Source organism: Aotus nancymaae, unplaced genomic scaffold (genome assembly GCF_030222135.1).
Source record: "Aotus nancymaae isolate 86718 unplaced genomic scaffold, 86718_ANA_hifiasm-v0.15.2.pri h1tg000067l, whole genome shotgun sequence".
Lineage (NCBI taxonomy): Eukaryota > Metazoa > Chordata > Mammalia > Primates > Aotidae > Aotus > Aotus nancymaae.
Window position 1 is genome coordinate 27,887,600 of NW_026988482.1, and position 14,873 is coordinate 27,902,472.

Below are 14,873 nucleotides of genomic sequence, written 5' to 3' on the forward strand. Positions count from 1 at the left end.
CCCTGTCTTGAAAAAAAAAAGTGCCCGGCCAAGACCTTGTCAAAAAAAAAAAGAAAGAAGGAAAGAAAGAAGAGAGAGAGAGAGAAAAGAGAAAGAGAGAGAAAGAAAGAAAGAGAGAGAGAAAGAAAAAGAAAGAAAGAAAGAGAAAGAAAGAAAAAGAAAGACAGACAGACTGGAATGGATCAAAGTCCTGTGAGCTCCCCCAGAAAAGGAGACATCCTGACAAATTGTCACTTTAGCTGTGACTACAGCCCAAATTGGGCCAGGGCTTCCAGACTGAGCCTTCACTCTATGCCTCACTGCAGTGAGGGGACAGTGGGTCTCAAGATAAACATCTGGGGACCAGAAACAGAACACTGCCTGTGTCTCAAGTCTTCCTTGATTAGCTTGTATGCACACACACAAACACACTCTTGGCACACACCTTTCAAATTATGGTTGCATAGCAATGTTACTTCCTTCTGAAAAATAAGTTTTTCCTACTTTTTTGCATATTTTAAACATATACATACACACAGCCACTGTATTTTACATATCTTTTTTTTCTTTTGCAAATGGATACTTTTTGAGTTCAGTGAGCTTCCCCCTCCAAGGCATTACAATGTAAACATGGTGTAACTCTCAGTCACCACAGTATCTTTCCGGAAGAGGAAAGGTGGTGGGGAAATCAGACTTTGCCTAACAAAGAACGAGGAGACCCGCTTGACACCCCACTCTTTCAGAGCACCCTACACTTGTATATCTTATTTCTCTCCAAGTGCCTTTCAAACTGACTAATATCCACCATGGTTGTACCTGGTCTTCCCCTTCACCTTTTTCACCATTCTCCAGCCTGGCACAGACCACTTGCCCAAGAGGCATTCTTTTTTTTTTTTCTTTTTTTTTTGAGATGAAGTTTCGCTCTTGTTGCCTAGGCTGGAGTGCAACGGTGCAATCCTGGCTCACTACAAGCTCTGCCTCCCGAGTGCTAGTGATTTTCCTGCCTCAGCCTCCCGAGTAACTGGGATTACAGGCACCTACCACCACACCTGGCTAATTTTTTGTATTTTTAGTAGGGATGGGGTTTCACCATGCTGGCCAGGCTCGTCTTGATCTCCTGACCTTTACATGATCCACTCACCTACGCCTCCAAAAGTGCTGGGATTACAGACGTGAGCCATCGTGCCTGGCTGAAGCATTCCTATTTACTTTTGGAGACAGGGTCTTGCTATGTTACCCAGGCTGGTCTTGAACTCCTGGCCTCAAGTGATCCTCCCGTCTTGGACTCCTAAAGTGCTGGCATTACAGGAATGCAACACCATGCCCAACTACTTTTCATTTCTTTCTTTCTTTTTTTTTTGAGACAGGGTCTTGCTCTGTCGCCAAGGCTGGAGTGTGGTGGCATGTTTAAGGCTCACTGCAGTCTCAACCTCTTGGGCTCAAGTGATCCTCTGCCTCAGCCTCACAAGTAGCTGGGACTACAGGTACACATCACCACACCTAGATAATTAAAAAAAATTTTTTGGCTGGGCACAGTGGGCAATCTCAGCACTTTGGGAAGACAAGATGGGTGGACCACCTGAGGTCAGGAGTTCAAGATCAGCCTGGCCAACATGGTGAAGCCCTATCTCTAATAAAAATACAAAAATTACCTGGGTGTGGTGGCAGTTGCTTGTAATCCCAGCTACTAGGGAGGCTGAGGGAAGAGAATCACTTGAACCCGGGAGGCAGAGATTGCAGTGAGCCAAGATAGTGCCACTGCACTCTAACCTAGCCAATAGAGCAAGACTCCATCTCAAAAAAAATTTTTTTTAAGTTATGGGGTCTCACTGTGTTGCCCAGGTTGGTCTGGAACTCCTGGGCCCAAGCAGTCCTCCCATCTCGGCCTCCCAAAGTGCTGTGATTACAAGTATGCCCCACCAAGAAGCATTCCTGACAGCATGAGCCCCACCAGACAGTATGGAATGGCCACCAATTACCAGCTTGGGCAAGTAACTTAGCACACTAGCCTCAATGTCCCCATCTATAAAATGTGAATACAACACAATGTATCTCACAGGGTTATTTTCAGGATGCAATGAATGATGACCCTGTGTCATACCACAGATACCTACTTGGCAGCTCAGAAACCCTGTAAATACCTGCATGTTTTATCTAGCCCTGTAAGATGCTCAGATGTGCAATACTACTTAGCTGGCTAATTGCTGTCTCTCTCCAGTTAGACCTCAGACCCCCTGAAATGGCCAAAGGTAGCAGGTTCAATAGTACCAAACAGGCCACACAAGGTGTGCACAGCTACCGTGTGCCAGGCTGGCGAAGGGGGAGCTGAGTAAGCCAGGTCCCTGCCTAAGCAGGAGATACCCCACACACGTGGTAAGACTGATACAAACCTAGGAGAGCTAACAGGTCCAAAGTGTGCAAGGAAGTGGGTGTGGGTGGGGGAAGGGCTTTTGAGAAAGACATCTAATCCCTTCTGAGGGATTTTTTTTTTTTTTTTTTTAACCTAAACGCTATTTATTGAAAAGAGCAAAGAAAAAGTGCTGACCCCTTAGGGACAGGATGAAACAGGTTGTCTTAAAGGCACAAAGGGTGAATGTGTATCCACCCAGAAAGGTGAAAAAGATTTACTTCTTAATAATATATCCTGTATGAAATTGGCCAGAAGCCAGACTCTTGACTGTCTGAAACACAGAGCTTGTTTGGGAAGGTCCCTGGAAATCATCCACCACGCAACCCTCACAACCCTGTCATGAGCCCGGCACACTGCTGGCACTGTGGCCTCATAGCAGCCTCTAAGTAGAGCACTGGAATCCTTGAAATCATCCAGCGTGGTAAGTGCCATTACTGTCCCCACTTTACAGAGCTGGAAGCAGGCTAGGAAGTACTTCACTGGCTGACCTCCTCAACCACTCTACTGGATACATCCAGCTGCATGAACGGTGGCCCTCATTAATTATCCCTGTCCCCGCTACAGAGGAGGCTCCTTGGGATCAGCAACTGCCTTTGTCTACCTCCTGGGCCAGAAGGGCTGGCCGGGGAAGGATCTTGGGGGATGGGCGCGCCAGGCCCTGCCAGGGAGAAAGAGCCCCTGGTGGCTGGCCTTGCCCCACGACTTCATTCCCGGCGCTAGGGCCCTGGAACTCCGTCCTTGCGGCGCTCAGCCTTCTCAGTCTCCTTCCCCTCCGCCCCCTCCCGCCCAGGTCAAATCATAGACCTCCCCTTTACAATGGATGCCAAGGTTCTGCATCCACGTGCCACCATCCTCCTCCCTCTTCCCCGATCAGCTTGCCGCTGCCTGGCGTCTAAGCAGCCCCCTACTCCAAACTCGGCCCAACCCGGGGGTGTCAGGAGACGGGGGGAGGGGGAGCGTAGTCAGGTCGGGAGGACCTGCAAGAGGAGTTAAAACAGGCTCTCTGGAGTTGGACTGCTGGGGCTCAAATCCCAGATCTCCCTGTGTGTAACTTTAGGCAGCTGACTCACTCGGAGCCTCCGTTTCCCCATCTGGAGAGGGGAACACTCCCGGCAGCGCCCACACAGCCGGGTGGTGGAGAGGGTTACGAGGGCTGCGTTTTCGGCAACAGCAATAATGGTGGCCTTCCCGGCATCGCCCTAAAGGGGACTTGGCGAGTCGTGAGCCCATCCCCCGCGCCACCGTGCAGCGGCGCGGCCGGAGTCCCGCGGGGGACAGAGCCGGCCTGGGGCGCAAGGGACACCGGGGCCCACGCGGCCGAGCCCGGGCAGCAGTGTGAGTGCGCGGCGCAGCGGAAGGGCGCCTGCAGCCCGGGGCCCTGTGAGGTGCGCGTCTCCGCCCTCCGATGGCGCCCGGGCCGCCTTCCTTGTCGTGGCACCGCGCAGCGCGACTCCCAGCCAGCGGCGACCCCGGCCGCTACAGACGCCCCCCGGCCCGCGCTGCGCACTCACCCGGAGCCCGCTGCCGTGGTGGCCTGGATGGAGCTGATGCGCAGGCGGTTGGCCGTGTCCTTCAGGGCCTGCAGCTTCTGCTGGTCAGGCTTGTGGTAGCCCTCCATGGTGCGGCGGGCGGGGACCGGGCGCACACGCGGACACGCAGAGGTAGCGGCGGCTCCTGCGGCGACAAGCGGCAGCCGAGGCCGGGCGCGGGGCGGGGACGCGTTAAGACTCCGGGAGGGGCGGGGCGGGGAGGAGGCGGGGCTCGGATCACCCCAGGCCTCTGGCCCCGCCCCGTCCGGGGCCACCTCCTACCCGCTCTCCGCCCCTGCCTGCCTCAGAGCTGGGCGGCTGCGGACTGCTGGGTTCGCAGTTAACCACACACACCAATAATGATAGCACAACTAACAACTCAAAGTTCGAGGCTTGGCTCTTGCCTCGAAGGCCTCTCTGTCTCCCTCTTCCACACAGTCCTCCGTGGAATTGTCACGGGTAATCCCATTTTAGAGATGAACAAACTGAGGCTTGGCAAGGACAATCAAGGTCGCTAGGCTGCTGGGTGCCAGCGGACCAATCCCAGCCCCAAGAGAGTGCCTGACTTTACTATTAGTAGTAGCAGAATTTTCAGACGGAGTTTCACTGTTGTCGCCCAGGCTGGAATGCAATGGAGCGTTCTCGGTTCACTGCAACCTCCGCCTCCCAGGTTCAAGCGATTCTCTGGTCTCAGCCTCCACAGTGGCTGGGATTACAGGAGTGCGCCACCACACCCGGCTAATTTTTGTATATTTAGTAGAGCCGGGTTTTCATCATATTGGTCAAGCTGGTCTCAAACTCCTGACCTCAGGTAATCCTCACGCCTCAGCCTCCCAAAGTGCTGGGATTACAGGCGTGAGCCACCTCGATCGGCCAACTATTACTATTTTTTAATAATTAAAAAAAATTGTTGGCCGGGCATGGTGACTCACGCCTGTAATCCAAGCACTTTGGAGGCCAAGGCGGGCGAATCACCTGAGGTCAGGAGTTCAAGACCAGCCTGACCAACATGGTGAAATCTCATCTTTAAAAAAAATATAAATAAATAAATAAATAAATAAATAAAAATCGTTTTTTCCGGCTGGGCACGGTGGGTCATGCCTGTAATCCCAACACTTTGGGAGGCCAAGGCGGGCAGATAATGAGCTCAAGAGATGGAGACCATCCTGGCTAACATGGTGAAATCCCGTCTCTACTAAAAATACAAAAATCAGCTGGGTGTGGTGTCATGTACCTGTAGTCACAGCTACTCAGGAGGCTGAGGCGGGAGAATCGCTTGAACCCAGGAGGTGGAGGTTGCATTGAGCCGAGATGGTGCCACTGCACCCAGCCTGGAGACAGAGGGAGACTTGGTCTCAAAAAAAAAAAAAAAAAAAAAAAAAGCTGTTTTTTCTTTGAGATGGGGTCAGTCACCCACTGTCAACCCAGGCTGGAGTGCAGTGGAGTGATTATGGCTCCCTGCAGCATCAGCCTCCTGGGTTCAAATGATCCTTCTGCCTCAGCCTCAAAAGTAGCTGGGACTATTGGTGCATACTACCATGCCCGCCTAATTTTTGTCTATTTTGTAGAGATGGGATCTCACCATGTTACTCAGGCAGGTCTGGAACTTCTAAGCTCAAGCCATCCGCCCACCTCTGCCTCCCAAAGTGTCTGGATTACAGGCATGAGCCCTGGTGCCCAGCCACTCTGGGCTTTAGAGACCTGCACAGGGGATGGGGATTATTGAAAATGAGAATAAGATAGTGGTAACAACGACAATGCCAGGTGGTGATGACTGAGAAATTACTAGGGAAGACCCCTTACAAATTATTAGGGCCTAGAAACACTGCTGACTCTTAGGGAGATTATTGGGTTTGCTTCCAGGTCTGTAGGGACAGGGGCACCCACCACTACTGTTACCACACCCCATGGTCCCCAGAGGGATGAGGCTCCCCAGAGTGGGAGTAGGGAGGGGACTTTCATCACAGACACTGTCTCAATCAATCCGCCCACCACACTTGGCCAGTAAGGTCCATACTGCCTGCAATGCCTATTTTGCAGAGGAAGAAGCTCCATTTGACAGAGGAAGATAAAGGCAAGACCCTCGAATGGGCGGCTGGGCAGGGAGCTAAAACCCTGAGAGGGCCAAGAGGCACCAGTGGCCATCCTGTGTCCTCTGTGTCCTCCCTGCATTGCCCATACTCAGAGAGTTCTGGGTTATGAGACAATGGCCTGAATTTGAGTGAGTCCCCAGCTCGCCTCCAGGTGCTCCTCTGCTGGCCTGGCCCCCAGATGCCCAATCAGATCCTAAGTATGGCATCCCATAGTGCCTGGCTCCCGCTGGCCCAGCCTGCAGAGACTGCCCTATGGTGTCTGGCTGGTGAGGACTCTGGGCTACAATTGGAATGAGGGGGGCCCAAGGATGTGCCACCCTCAGAGGCCTGGCAAGTGCCACCTCTGCCCTCAGTCTGCTCACTGGTAAAAGGGCAAACCCTTGAAACCTTTTGAAAGCTCTGTCCCTTCCAACTCTGTGGCCCTTAGGCCAGTGGCTCCCTAAGGGAGTGGCCTCAGTTTCCCCACCTGCCTAAGGGGACTCATCCTTATCACTCTGCGCCCCCTCTGGTCTCTGACAATGGCACAGGGCTCACCATGGCTCTGAGCACCTAGAAGTAATAGAAAGAAAATTGTCCCCTCCCCACCACCTGGGGCTCCAGGGACCTCAGAGCAGCTTCCTCTCCTCTCGGGGTTCTACATGAATGGGGCCTGTGACATTATGATATACATATATAGGTTCCTGGCTTAGAAGTCCTCCCAGCCCTTGTTATACCATTGGGGTGCTTTAGGCGTCAGGAGCAGACCTCAGAAACAGTCTCTGAAGCCTTCTCCTACCCTCATTATTTCACCTGCTCCTTTCCCCATGGCAGGATCTCCTCCTGGCGGTCTGTTTTGGAGCTGGCCATAAATAAGTTCTCTCACCTACCTGGTGTAATTGTAGGTCATTAGATCCCCATGAGAAGGGGTTCTGTCCCATACCCATGAGAAGGGAAGACCAGAGTGGGTGCAGAGTGATAAGGATGAGTCCCGTTAGGCAGGTGGGGAAATTGAGGCCACTCCCTTAGGGAGCCACTGCTCTAAAGGCCACAGAGTTGGAAGGCACAGAGCTTTCAAAGGATTTCAAGGGTTTGCCCTTTTACCAGACAGTGAGCTTCCCAGAGAGGCCAAGAGTCAGGACACACAGGTCTTGCTGGGTTTCCCCACTCAGTCGATTAGTATTAGATCATATAGTTTTGGTCTAATCACGTTTCCACAAGATTGTCAATCATCTCTATCCAGGAGCTTCTGGACAAGGTTCAGGAGCTTCTGGACAGCAGAACACATGGAGGCTCACAAGAGCTCATCCATGTGCTGGGAGGGTGCACATTCCAGCTCTGTGGAAACAGTCGCTCCTTCACCAGGGACCTTCCCTATGTATCTCTTTGCCTAGCTGTATATTTGTATCCTTTAAGATATCCTTTGTAACTAACCAATAAATGTGCTTTCCCGAGTTTTGAGAGCTGCTCTAGAAAATTAATTGAACACAAAGAGGGAGTGGTGGGAACCCCAGCTTGAAGCTGCTCAGTCCCAATCTTGTGACTCATGCGAAGGAGGAGGTGGTCTTGGGGGACTGAACCCTCAAACCTGTGGTTTCTGAGGCTATCTTCAGGTAATTTGCATCAGAATGGAATGGAGTTGGAGGGCACCCAGCTGGTGTCGCTGCAGAATTGATTGCTTGCTGGGTGCGTGGGGAGAAACCCCCACACATCTGATCACAGAAACCTTTTGTGTTGATTGTTGTGGTGCGAGCACAGAGGAAAAACAGAGTTTGAGTGTTTTCCCTTTCACAGGGCCCAAGGGGTCAGCCTTATTTTAAGAACTCTTGGTCTTCCTGAAGGTCAGCTTCAGATCCAGAATCCTGGGCTAGCTGGAGGTGTTACCAGCACCCAGTTTGATCAGGGTGGTTCCCTTGTCCCTATGTCCCGGGGTCTTTATTCAAACACACACACCTCAGAAGTCATATGGCACTTGGGAGAAAGCCCTGGGATCCTGTCTGGCTTCCAGCTAATATCTGGCTCCCTGCTGCCCTCACACCCCACCTTCTCCCAGCCTCCTATTCACCCTCCCCATGGCTGCCAGAGAACTGTTCCTCCCCGGCTTAACTCCCAAATTGTTCTTCCTCCACCCTTTGAATAAAATTCAGGTTCCCCAGCCCCACTCATCTCAGCCACACTGACCTTGCATTCCTTAAAAGACACCAAGCCCACCCCCTCCTAGAGGTGTTGCACAGGCTGCCCCCTGAGCCAGCAGAGCCCTTCCTGAGGCTCCTCACATGGCCTGGATGTACAGCCATGCTTCCCGTCACACCGCCTGTCTTGGTCTCTGTAGGGCTATCTGCCTATCTACATGATCTGTCAGCTCCAGGAGAGCCAGGATGCAGTCTCTTGTCCCTGGCTCTATCCCCAGGGACTACAACTGGGTCTCATATACAATAGGTACTCAATGAATGCCTGCAGAATGAAAGCATGAATGTCAAGTGGTGTGCCTGAGGACACACAGCCAGCAAGTGCTAGTGCCCTTCATTCTGGCCTTTCCAGAAACTGAGACACAAAGGTGCTCTGTTGGAGGGTAGGAAGTGGCACAAATGTCTCGCTGCCGGCATCAGGTGCCAGCAGAGGCCATAGTGACCTGAGAGCAGAGCCACATGCTGGAATCTGAGCTGTCCCCCAGGACCTGTGCAGCACTAGGGAGAAGGGCACCCTCAGAGGATCCAGGATAATGCGAGTCCCCACCAAGAGTTACCCACAGCCACTCCCCAGGGATCTCCAGGATCACTAAAAGGGACCTGAGGGGGGTCGGGGGCCTGAGGGGTGCCACCCAGTGTTACTGGACGATGGCTTTGATCACCGAGACAGTGCTGATGGATTGTAGTGGCTGCCTAGAATGGAATGTGGAGCAGAGAGTTCTGAATTGCCTTTCAGCCTGAAATGCCCTGGCATGGGAGACTGGCAGTGTCAGGAAGTCATGTCCCACCTTTTCATGTCCCCTGTGCTTTGGGAACCCAGAGGGGGCTGCACTTAAGTCAGGCATGAGGAACCCCAGGTTGCAGGAACTGTTTGACACTCACATTCACACTCACAGACGATGCTCACACACCCCTCACGTTTGTTGTTAAGAGACCCACCGATGGTTGACTTTTACAATCAGGAAAATAGCAAAATAGGCTGGGCGTGGACTCATGCCTGTAGTCCCAGCACTTTGGGAGACCAAGGCAGGTGGATCACTTGAGGTCAGAAGTTCCAGACCAGCCTGGCCAACATGGCGAAACCCTGTCTCTACTAAAAATACAAAAATTAGCTGGGTGTTTTGGTGGGGGCCTGTAATTCCAGCTGCTTGGGAGGCTGAGGCAGGAGAATCACTTGAACCTGGGAGGCGGAGGTTGCAGTGAGCCAAAATCACTCCACTGTGTTCCAACCTGGGAGACAAAGCTAGACTCTGTCTCAAACAAACAAACAAAACAAACAAAAAAAGAAAAATAAAATTCTATCTTGAAAAAGTAGCTAGTGAAGTTGGGGCCAAGTTGCATTTTTCTGAACACACATTTTCTCTTCGTTTCCTATGATTATGTAAAGCCGCTCCTGTGTTTCATAAGCCAGGCTGCTGCCCTGGATGTTTTTGGGTTGGGAGCAAAGCCCCAGGCAGTGGGAGCTTGGTGGTGCCTCTTCTGTCCTTGCTTTGCTATCCACATAAACTCAGGGCAAAGCCATCCTGATGTGCTCCTGCATGCTCACCAAGTGGGCACTGATGAGGCATGAATGGGCCCTGGGCAGCTGCGTTCCTGAGTGACAGCACTGGGCATTGCTTTGGCAGGGCTGGGCCCACGAGTGTGCTCCCGGGGCATGCCTGGGCCAGCCTCTGGAAGCCCCAAGCCAGCACAGGGCTTGCAAAGGAGCCGACATCCAGCGCTGGGTCCTCAGGACACTGTCTTTGATTCATATCCAGGGTTGGCTGCCTGCAGGGGCCTGGGAGGAGTCCTCGTGGGGTGAGTGTCAAGCTTGTGCCCTCATGTGCTGAGTAGACAGCCTTGCTCCTGAGTACCCAAAAGGGGCATGTAGGTTGACTGAGTTTTAATACATCTATCTCTCCTCTCAATGCCTGAAATTTTCTTCTGGAGGGATTTTTGGGGAAATGCCTCTTTCGATAATGTTGCTCCCAGGAAGATGAGAACACAAATGGTTCAATTCATTCACAGAATGTCTGATTTCTCTTGCACTCAATTTATTTTTGCTTTTTAAAAATACTTAATTATTCCTCCTCCTCCTCCTCCTCCTTCCTCTTCTTTTTAGAGACAGTCTAGCTCTGTCCTCCAGGCTACAGTTTAGTGGCTTCATCTCAGCTCACTGTAACCTCCACCTCCCGAGTTCAAGTGATTTTCATGCTTCAGCCTCCCAAGTAGCTGGGACTACAGGCATGTGCCACTGGGCCCAGCTAATTTTTGTATTTTTTTTCCTTGTTTGAGACAGAGTAAGACTCTGTCTCCCAGGCTGGAGTGCAGTGGCATGATCTCAGCTCACTGCAATCTCTGCTTCCCGGGTTCAAGTGATACTCCTGCTTCAGCCTCCCGAGTAGCTGGGATTACAGGCACACACTACTGCACCCAGCCAATTTTTGTATTTTTAGTAGAGATGGGGTTTTGCTATGTTGGCCAGGCTGTTCTCCAACTCCTGACCTCAGGTGATCCACCCACCTTGGTCTCCCAAAGTGCTGGGGTTATACCTGTGAGCCACCATGCCCAGCCTAAAAACATTTCTGATTATCGAAGTTGGAAAAACCTGAAAGTACAGATTTTTTTTTTTTTTTCAGACTGGGTCTTGCTCTTTCGTCTAGGTTGGAGTGCAGTGGCACAATCTTGGCTCACTGCAACCTCCATCTCCTGGGCTCAAAGGGATTCTCCCACCTCAGCCTTCTGAGTATCTGGGACTACAGGAACACACCACCATGCCCAGCTCGTTTTTTTGTATTTTTGGTAGAGATGGTGTTTTGCCATGTTGCCCAGGCTGGTCTCTAACTCCTGGGCTCAAGCAATCCACCTGCCTCAGTGTCCCGAAGTGCTGGTATTATAGGCATAAACCACCATGCTTGGCCCAGAAAATTTCAAAGTGAACTAAAATCATGACTATTCCACTCAAAGGGGACTACTGTTAAAATTGCTTGCTCATGGCCAGGCGCGGTGGCTCATGCCTGTAATCCCAGCACTTTGGGAGGCTGAGGTGGGTGGATCACAAGGTCAGGAGTTCAAGACCAGCCTGATCAACATGGTGAAACCCCATCTCTACTAAAAATACAAAAATTAGCTGGTGTGGTGGTGCATGCCTGTAATCCCAGCTACTCAGGAGGCTGAGGCAGAAGAATCGCTTCAACCTGGGAGGCAGAGGTTACAATGAGCTGAGAGCTCACCACTGCAGTCCAGCCTGGGTGACAAGAGCAAGACTGTGTCTCAAAAAAAAAAATTGCTTGCTCATTTGACAAACATTGATTTATTATATTTGTTATGAAGAAAATAGGCTGGGCACGGTGACTCATACACACCTGTAATCTCAGCACTTTGGGAGGCTAAGGCAGAAAGATTGCTTGAGGCCAGGAACATGAGACCAGCCTGGACAACATGGTGAGATCTTGTCTAAAAATTAAAAATTAAAACATTAGGCCAGGCGTGGTGGCTCACGCCTGTAATCCCAGCACTTTGGGAGGCTGAGGCAGGTGGATCACCTGAGGTCAGGATTTCCAGACCAGCCTAGTTAACATGGCGAAACCTCGTCTCTACTAAAATACAAAAATTAACCAGGTGTGGTGGTGCACGCCTGTAGTTCCAGCTACTCAGGAGGCTGAGGCAGGAAAATTGCTTGAACCCAGGAGGCAGAGGTTGCAGTGAGCTGAGATCCTGCCACTGTACTCCAACCTGGGCAACAGAGCGAGACTCCAACTAAAAAAAAAAAAAATTAAAAATTAGCTGGGCATGGTGGCATGTGCCTGTGGTCCCAGCTACGTGGGAAGCTGAGGTGGGAGGCTTGCTTGAGCCCAGGAGTTTGAGGCTGCAGTGACCCATGATTGTGCCAGTGCATTCTTGCCTTGGTGACAGAGCCAGATCTTGTCTCAAAAATAAATAAATAAATAAATAAAACAGGGTCAAGGGTCAGGGGCTGGAGATGGGCTGCAAAGCAGGGGATGGATATGTACCTCAAGTTGTCAGACAAGGCTGAAGACAGTCATTGCTCAGTATATTTGCTATTGTGAATTCCTTTTTTTAAAAAAATGCATTGTTGGCCAGGCGCAGTGGCTCATGCCTGTAATCCTAGCATGTTGGGAGGCTGAGGCTAATGGATAACTGAGGTCAGGAGTTCGAGACCAGCCTGGCCAACATGGAAACCCCACCTCTATTAAAAATACAAAAATTAGCCAGGTGTGGTGGTGGGTACTTGTAATCCAGCTACTTGAGCAGGTGAGGCAGGAGAATTGCTTGAACCTGGGGGCGAAGGTTGCAGTGAGCTGAGATCTCACTGATTCACTCCAGCCTGAAAGAAAGAGCAAAACTCCGTCTCAAAAAAAAAAAAAAAAAAAGGATTGTCAGGATTATGTAAAACCATTTTCCTCCTATACTTTCTCATTAGCATTTCAAAATTCTTCCAAGACGTCCTTTTTACTAGCTGTGCATTGTCCCATCATAGGGCTGTGTCCTCATCTACTAACCATCCCTTAGGGCTGAGCGTTCAGACCCTTCCGGCAGTTCATCATTGGGCATTGTCCCACAGTTAACATTTTGGTGCCTACATCCTTTTCCTCCTGGTGAGTTATCTCCTGAACTAGAGTCCTCAGCAGGCTTTGAGGAGGGTGGCAATTTTGCCAGAGCTCTGGATACATATTTGGCAGAGAGCTGGCCAGAAAGTCTGGTTCTGCCACTCATCACCTTTGCTTCCAACTGGCAAGGTCCCATTGTGGAATTGACAGAGTGAGAGGAGAGATGAGCCCAAAACCTGCATGGCCTTCGGTGGAGCCCTTTCTCTGGGCCTGTTTCCTCACATCTGTAAAATAGGCTTATTCTTGCTATACACAGAGGTTTAATTTTCTCCTTGAGCTGGGCCCTGTGTGCAAAGTCAGAGTCCCTTGGGGCCATTCTCTGTCTGCGAAAACAAATCCAACTAGGTTTAGTAGGGCTGGAAGACTGCCAATAGTTTTCAGGTCATAGACCCATAAACTTCTCTGGGCAATTGTGTGTAGCGGGTGGGAAGGTATTGGACCCCTCTGGCCAGTAGCAAAGGGAAGTGCAATGAGAGGAGAGAATGCTGAAATGAGTTTTGCAAATCACTTTCTCCAGGATATCTGCAAACTCTAGCGTTCTGGGACTGGGCAAGAGTCCCATGAAAGGGAGACAAAGGTGAGGAAAGGGAGCCTGGAGACGGGAGAAAAATGCACCAGCTCCTTGACTCTGCTGGGAGCCAGCCCACCCAAGCACACATGACTTTCCCCTCTCTTGTCTTTCACATATATTGCCTCTTTTTTTTTTTTTTTTTGAGACAGGGTCTCACTGTATTACCCAGGCTGGAGTGCAGTGACTTGATCTCAGCTCACTGGAACCTCCACCTCCCGGGTTCAAGTGATCCTTCCACCTTAGCCTCCTGAGTAGCTGGGACCACAGATGTGTGCCATTATGCTGTACTAATTTTTTTGTAGAGATGGGGTTTTGCTGTGTTGCCCAGGCTGGTCTCAAACTCCTGGGCTCAAGCAATCCACCCACCTCGGACTCCCAAAGTGCTGAGATTACAGGTAGGAGTTACTGTACCTAGCCTCTTTTTTTTTTTTTAATCACAGTTTTTATCTCATTTTGAGATAAAATGAACATGCCCTGAAATCTATCCTCCCTTAAAATTGTATAATTCAATGATTTTTGGTATTGAGGGATAGAGAAAAAAAAAATCAAAGTTTTTTTTTTTTTTTTAATTCTCATATAGTCACTACAACACAGAACGCGTCTGTGACCCCTGGTCAACAAAATATGTGAGGATTTCTCCCCACCAAGCAATCCTGCAGTGGACACCCCAGCTGTGTGTCCTCTAATTCAACTCAATTCTGACACTGCCTATCTGGAGATAGTGTTAGATCCCACAGACTGAGAGCTCAGTCTCATAAGACTATCTCCTACCTCAGATACCAATCACAAGTCTTGGCCTCTGCAACTTCCAAGGAACTTACTGTAAATCGAGGTTCCCAAGATCCCTTCCCCAGGTTCAATTAACATGGTAGAGTGGCTCACAGAACTCAGGGAAACATTTTGCTTATATTGACCAGCTTATTATAAAGGATATTACAAAGGAATCAGAAAAATAGCCAGATGAAGAGATGGATAGGGTTAGGTATGTGGGGAGAGGGGGCTGAACGTTCCAGACCTCTAATCCTCTAATTACCTGGTCTTTCCGGGGATTGCCCCATCATGAGCCTATCTAGGGGCCCCACCTACCCAGGAGCTGAGGTGGGAGAATTGCTTGAGCCCAGTAGTTTGAGGCTGCAGTGAGCTATGACTGTACCACTGCACTCCAGCTTGCGTAACAGACAGATCAAGTCACTGTCAGCACAAACTCAGGTGTGATCAAAGAGTGGCTTATGAGTAGCAAAAAACACTCCTTTTGCTAAGGAAATTCCAAGAGTTTTTAGCTCTGTAACAGGAACTAGGGGCAAAGACCAAATATATTTCATCAAGATACGGAAGCAGGCTGGGTGTGGTGGCTCATGCCTTTAATCCTAGCACTTTAGGCGGCAGAGCCAGGTAGATCACTTGAGGTCAGGAGTTCAAGACCGGCCCAGCCAACAGGGCAAAATCCCATCTCTAGGAAAAATATAAAAATCAGCTGGGTGTGGTGATGTCTGCCTGTAATCCTAGCTACTTGGGG

At 50.5% G+C, this 14,873-nt stretch overlaps 1 protein-coding gene across 1 annotated transcript in view; it reads right to left on the reverse strand.

Moving 5' to 3' along the window:
- Positions 1-4,041, reverse strand: part of TKT (transketolase) — a 29,074-nt gene extending 25,033 nt beyond the window's left edge. The window contains exon 1 of the mRNA XM_021671641.2: positions 3,901-4,041. Within this exon, the coding sequence (XP_021527316.1) occupies positions 3,901-4,007 (107 nt within the window). The 5' untranslated portion in view covers positions 4,008-4,041. The remainder of the gene's footprint in view (positions 1-3,900) is intronic.
- Positions 4,042-14,873: the final 10,832 nt, after the last annotated feature.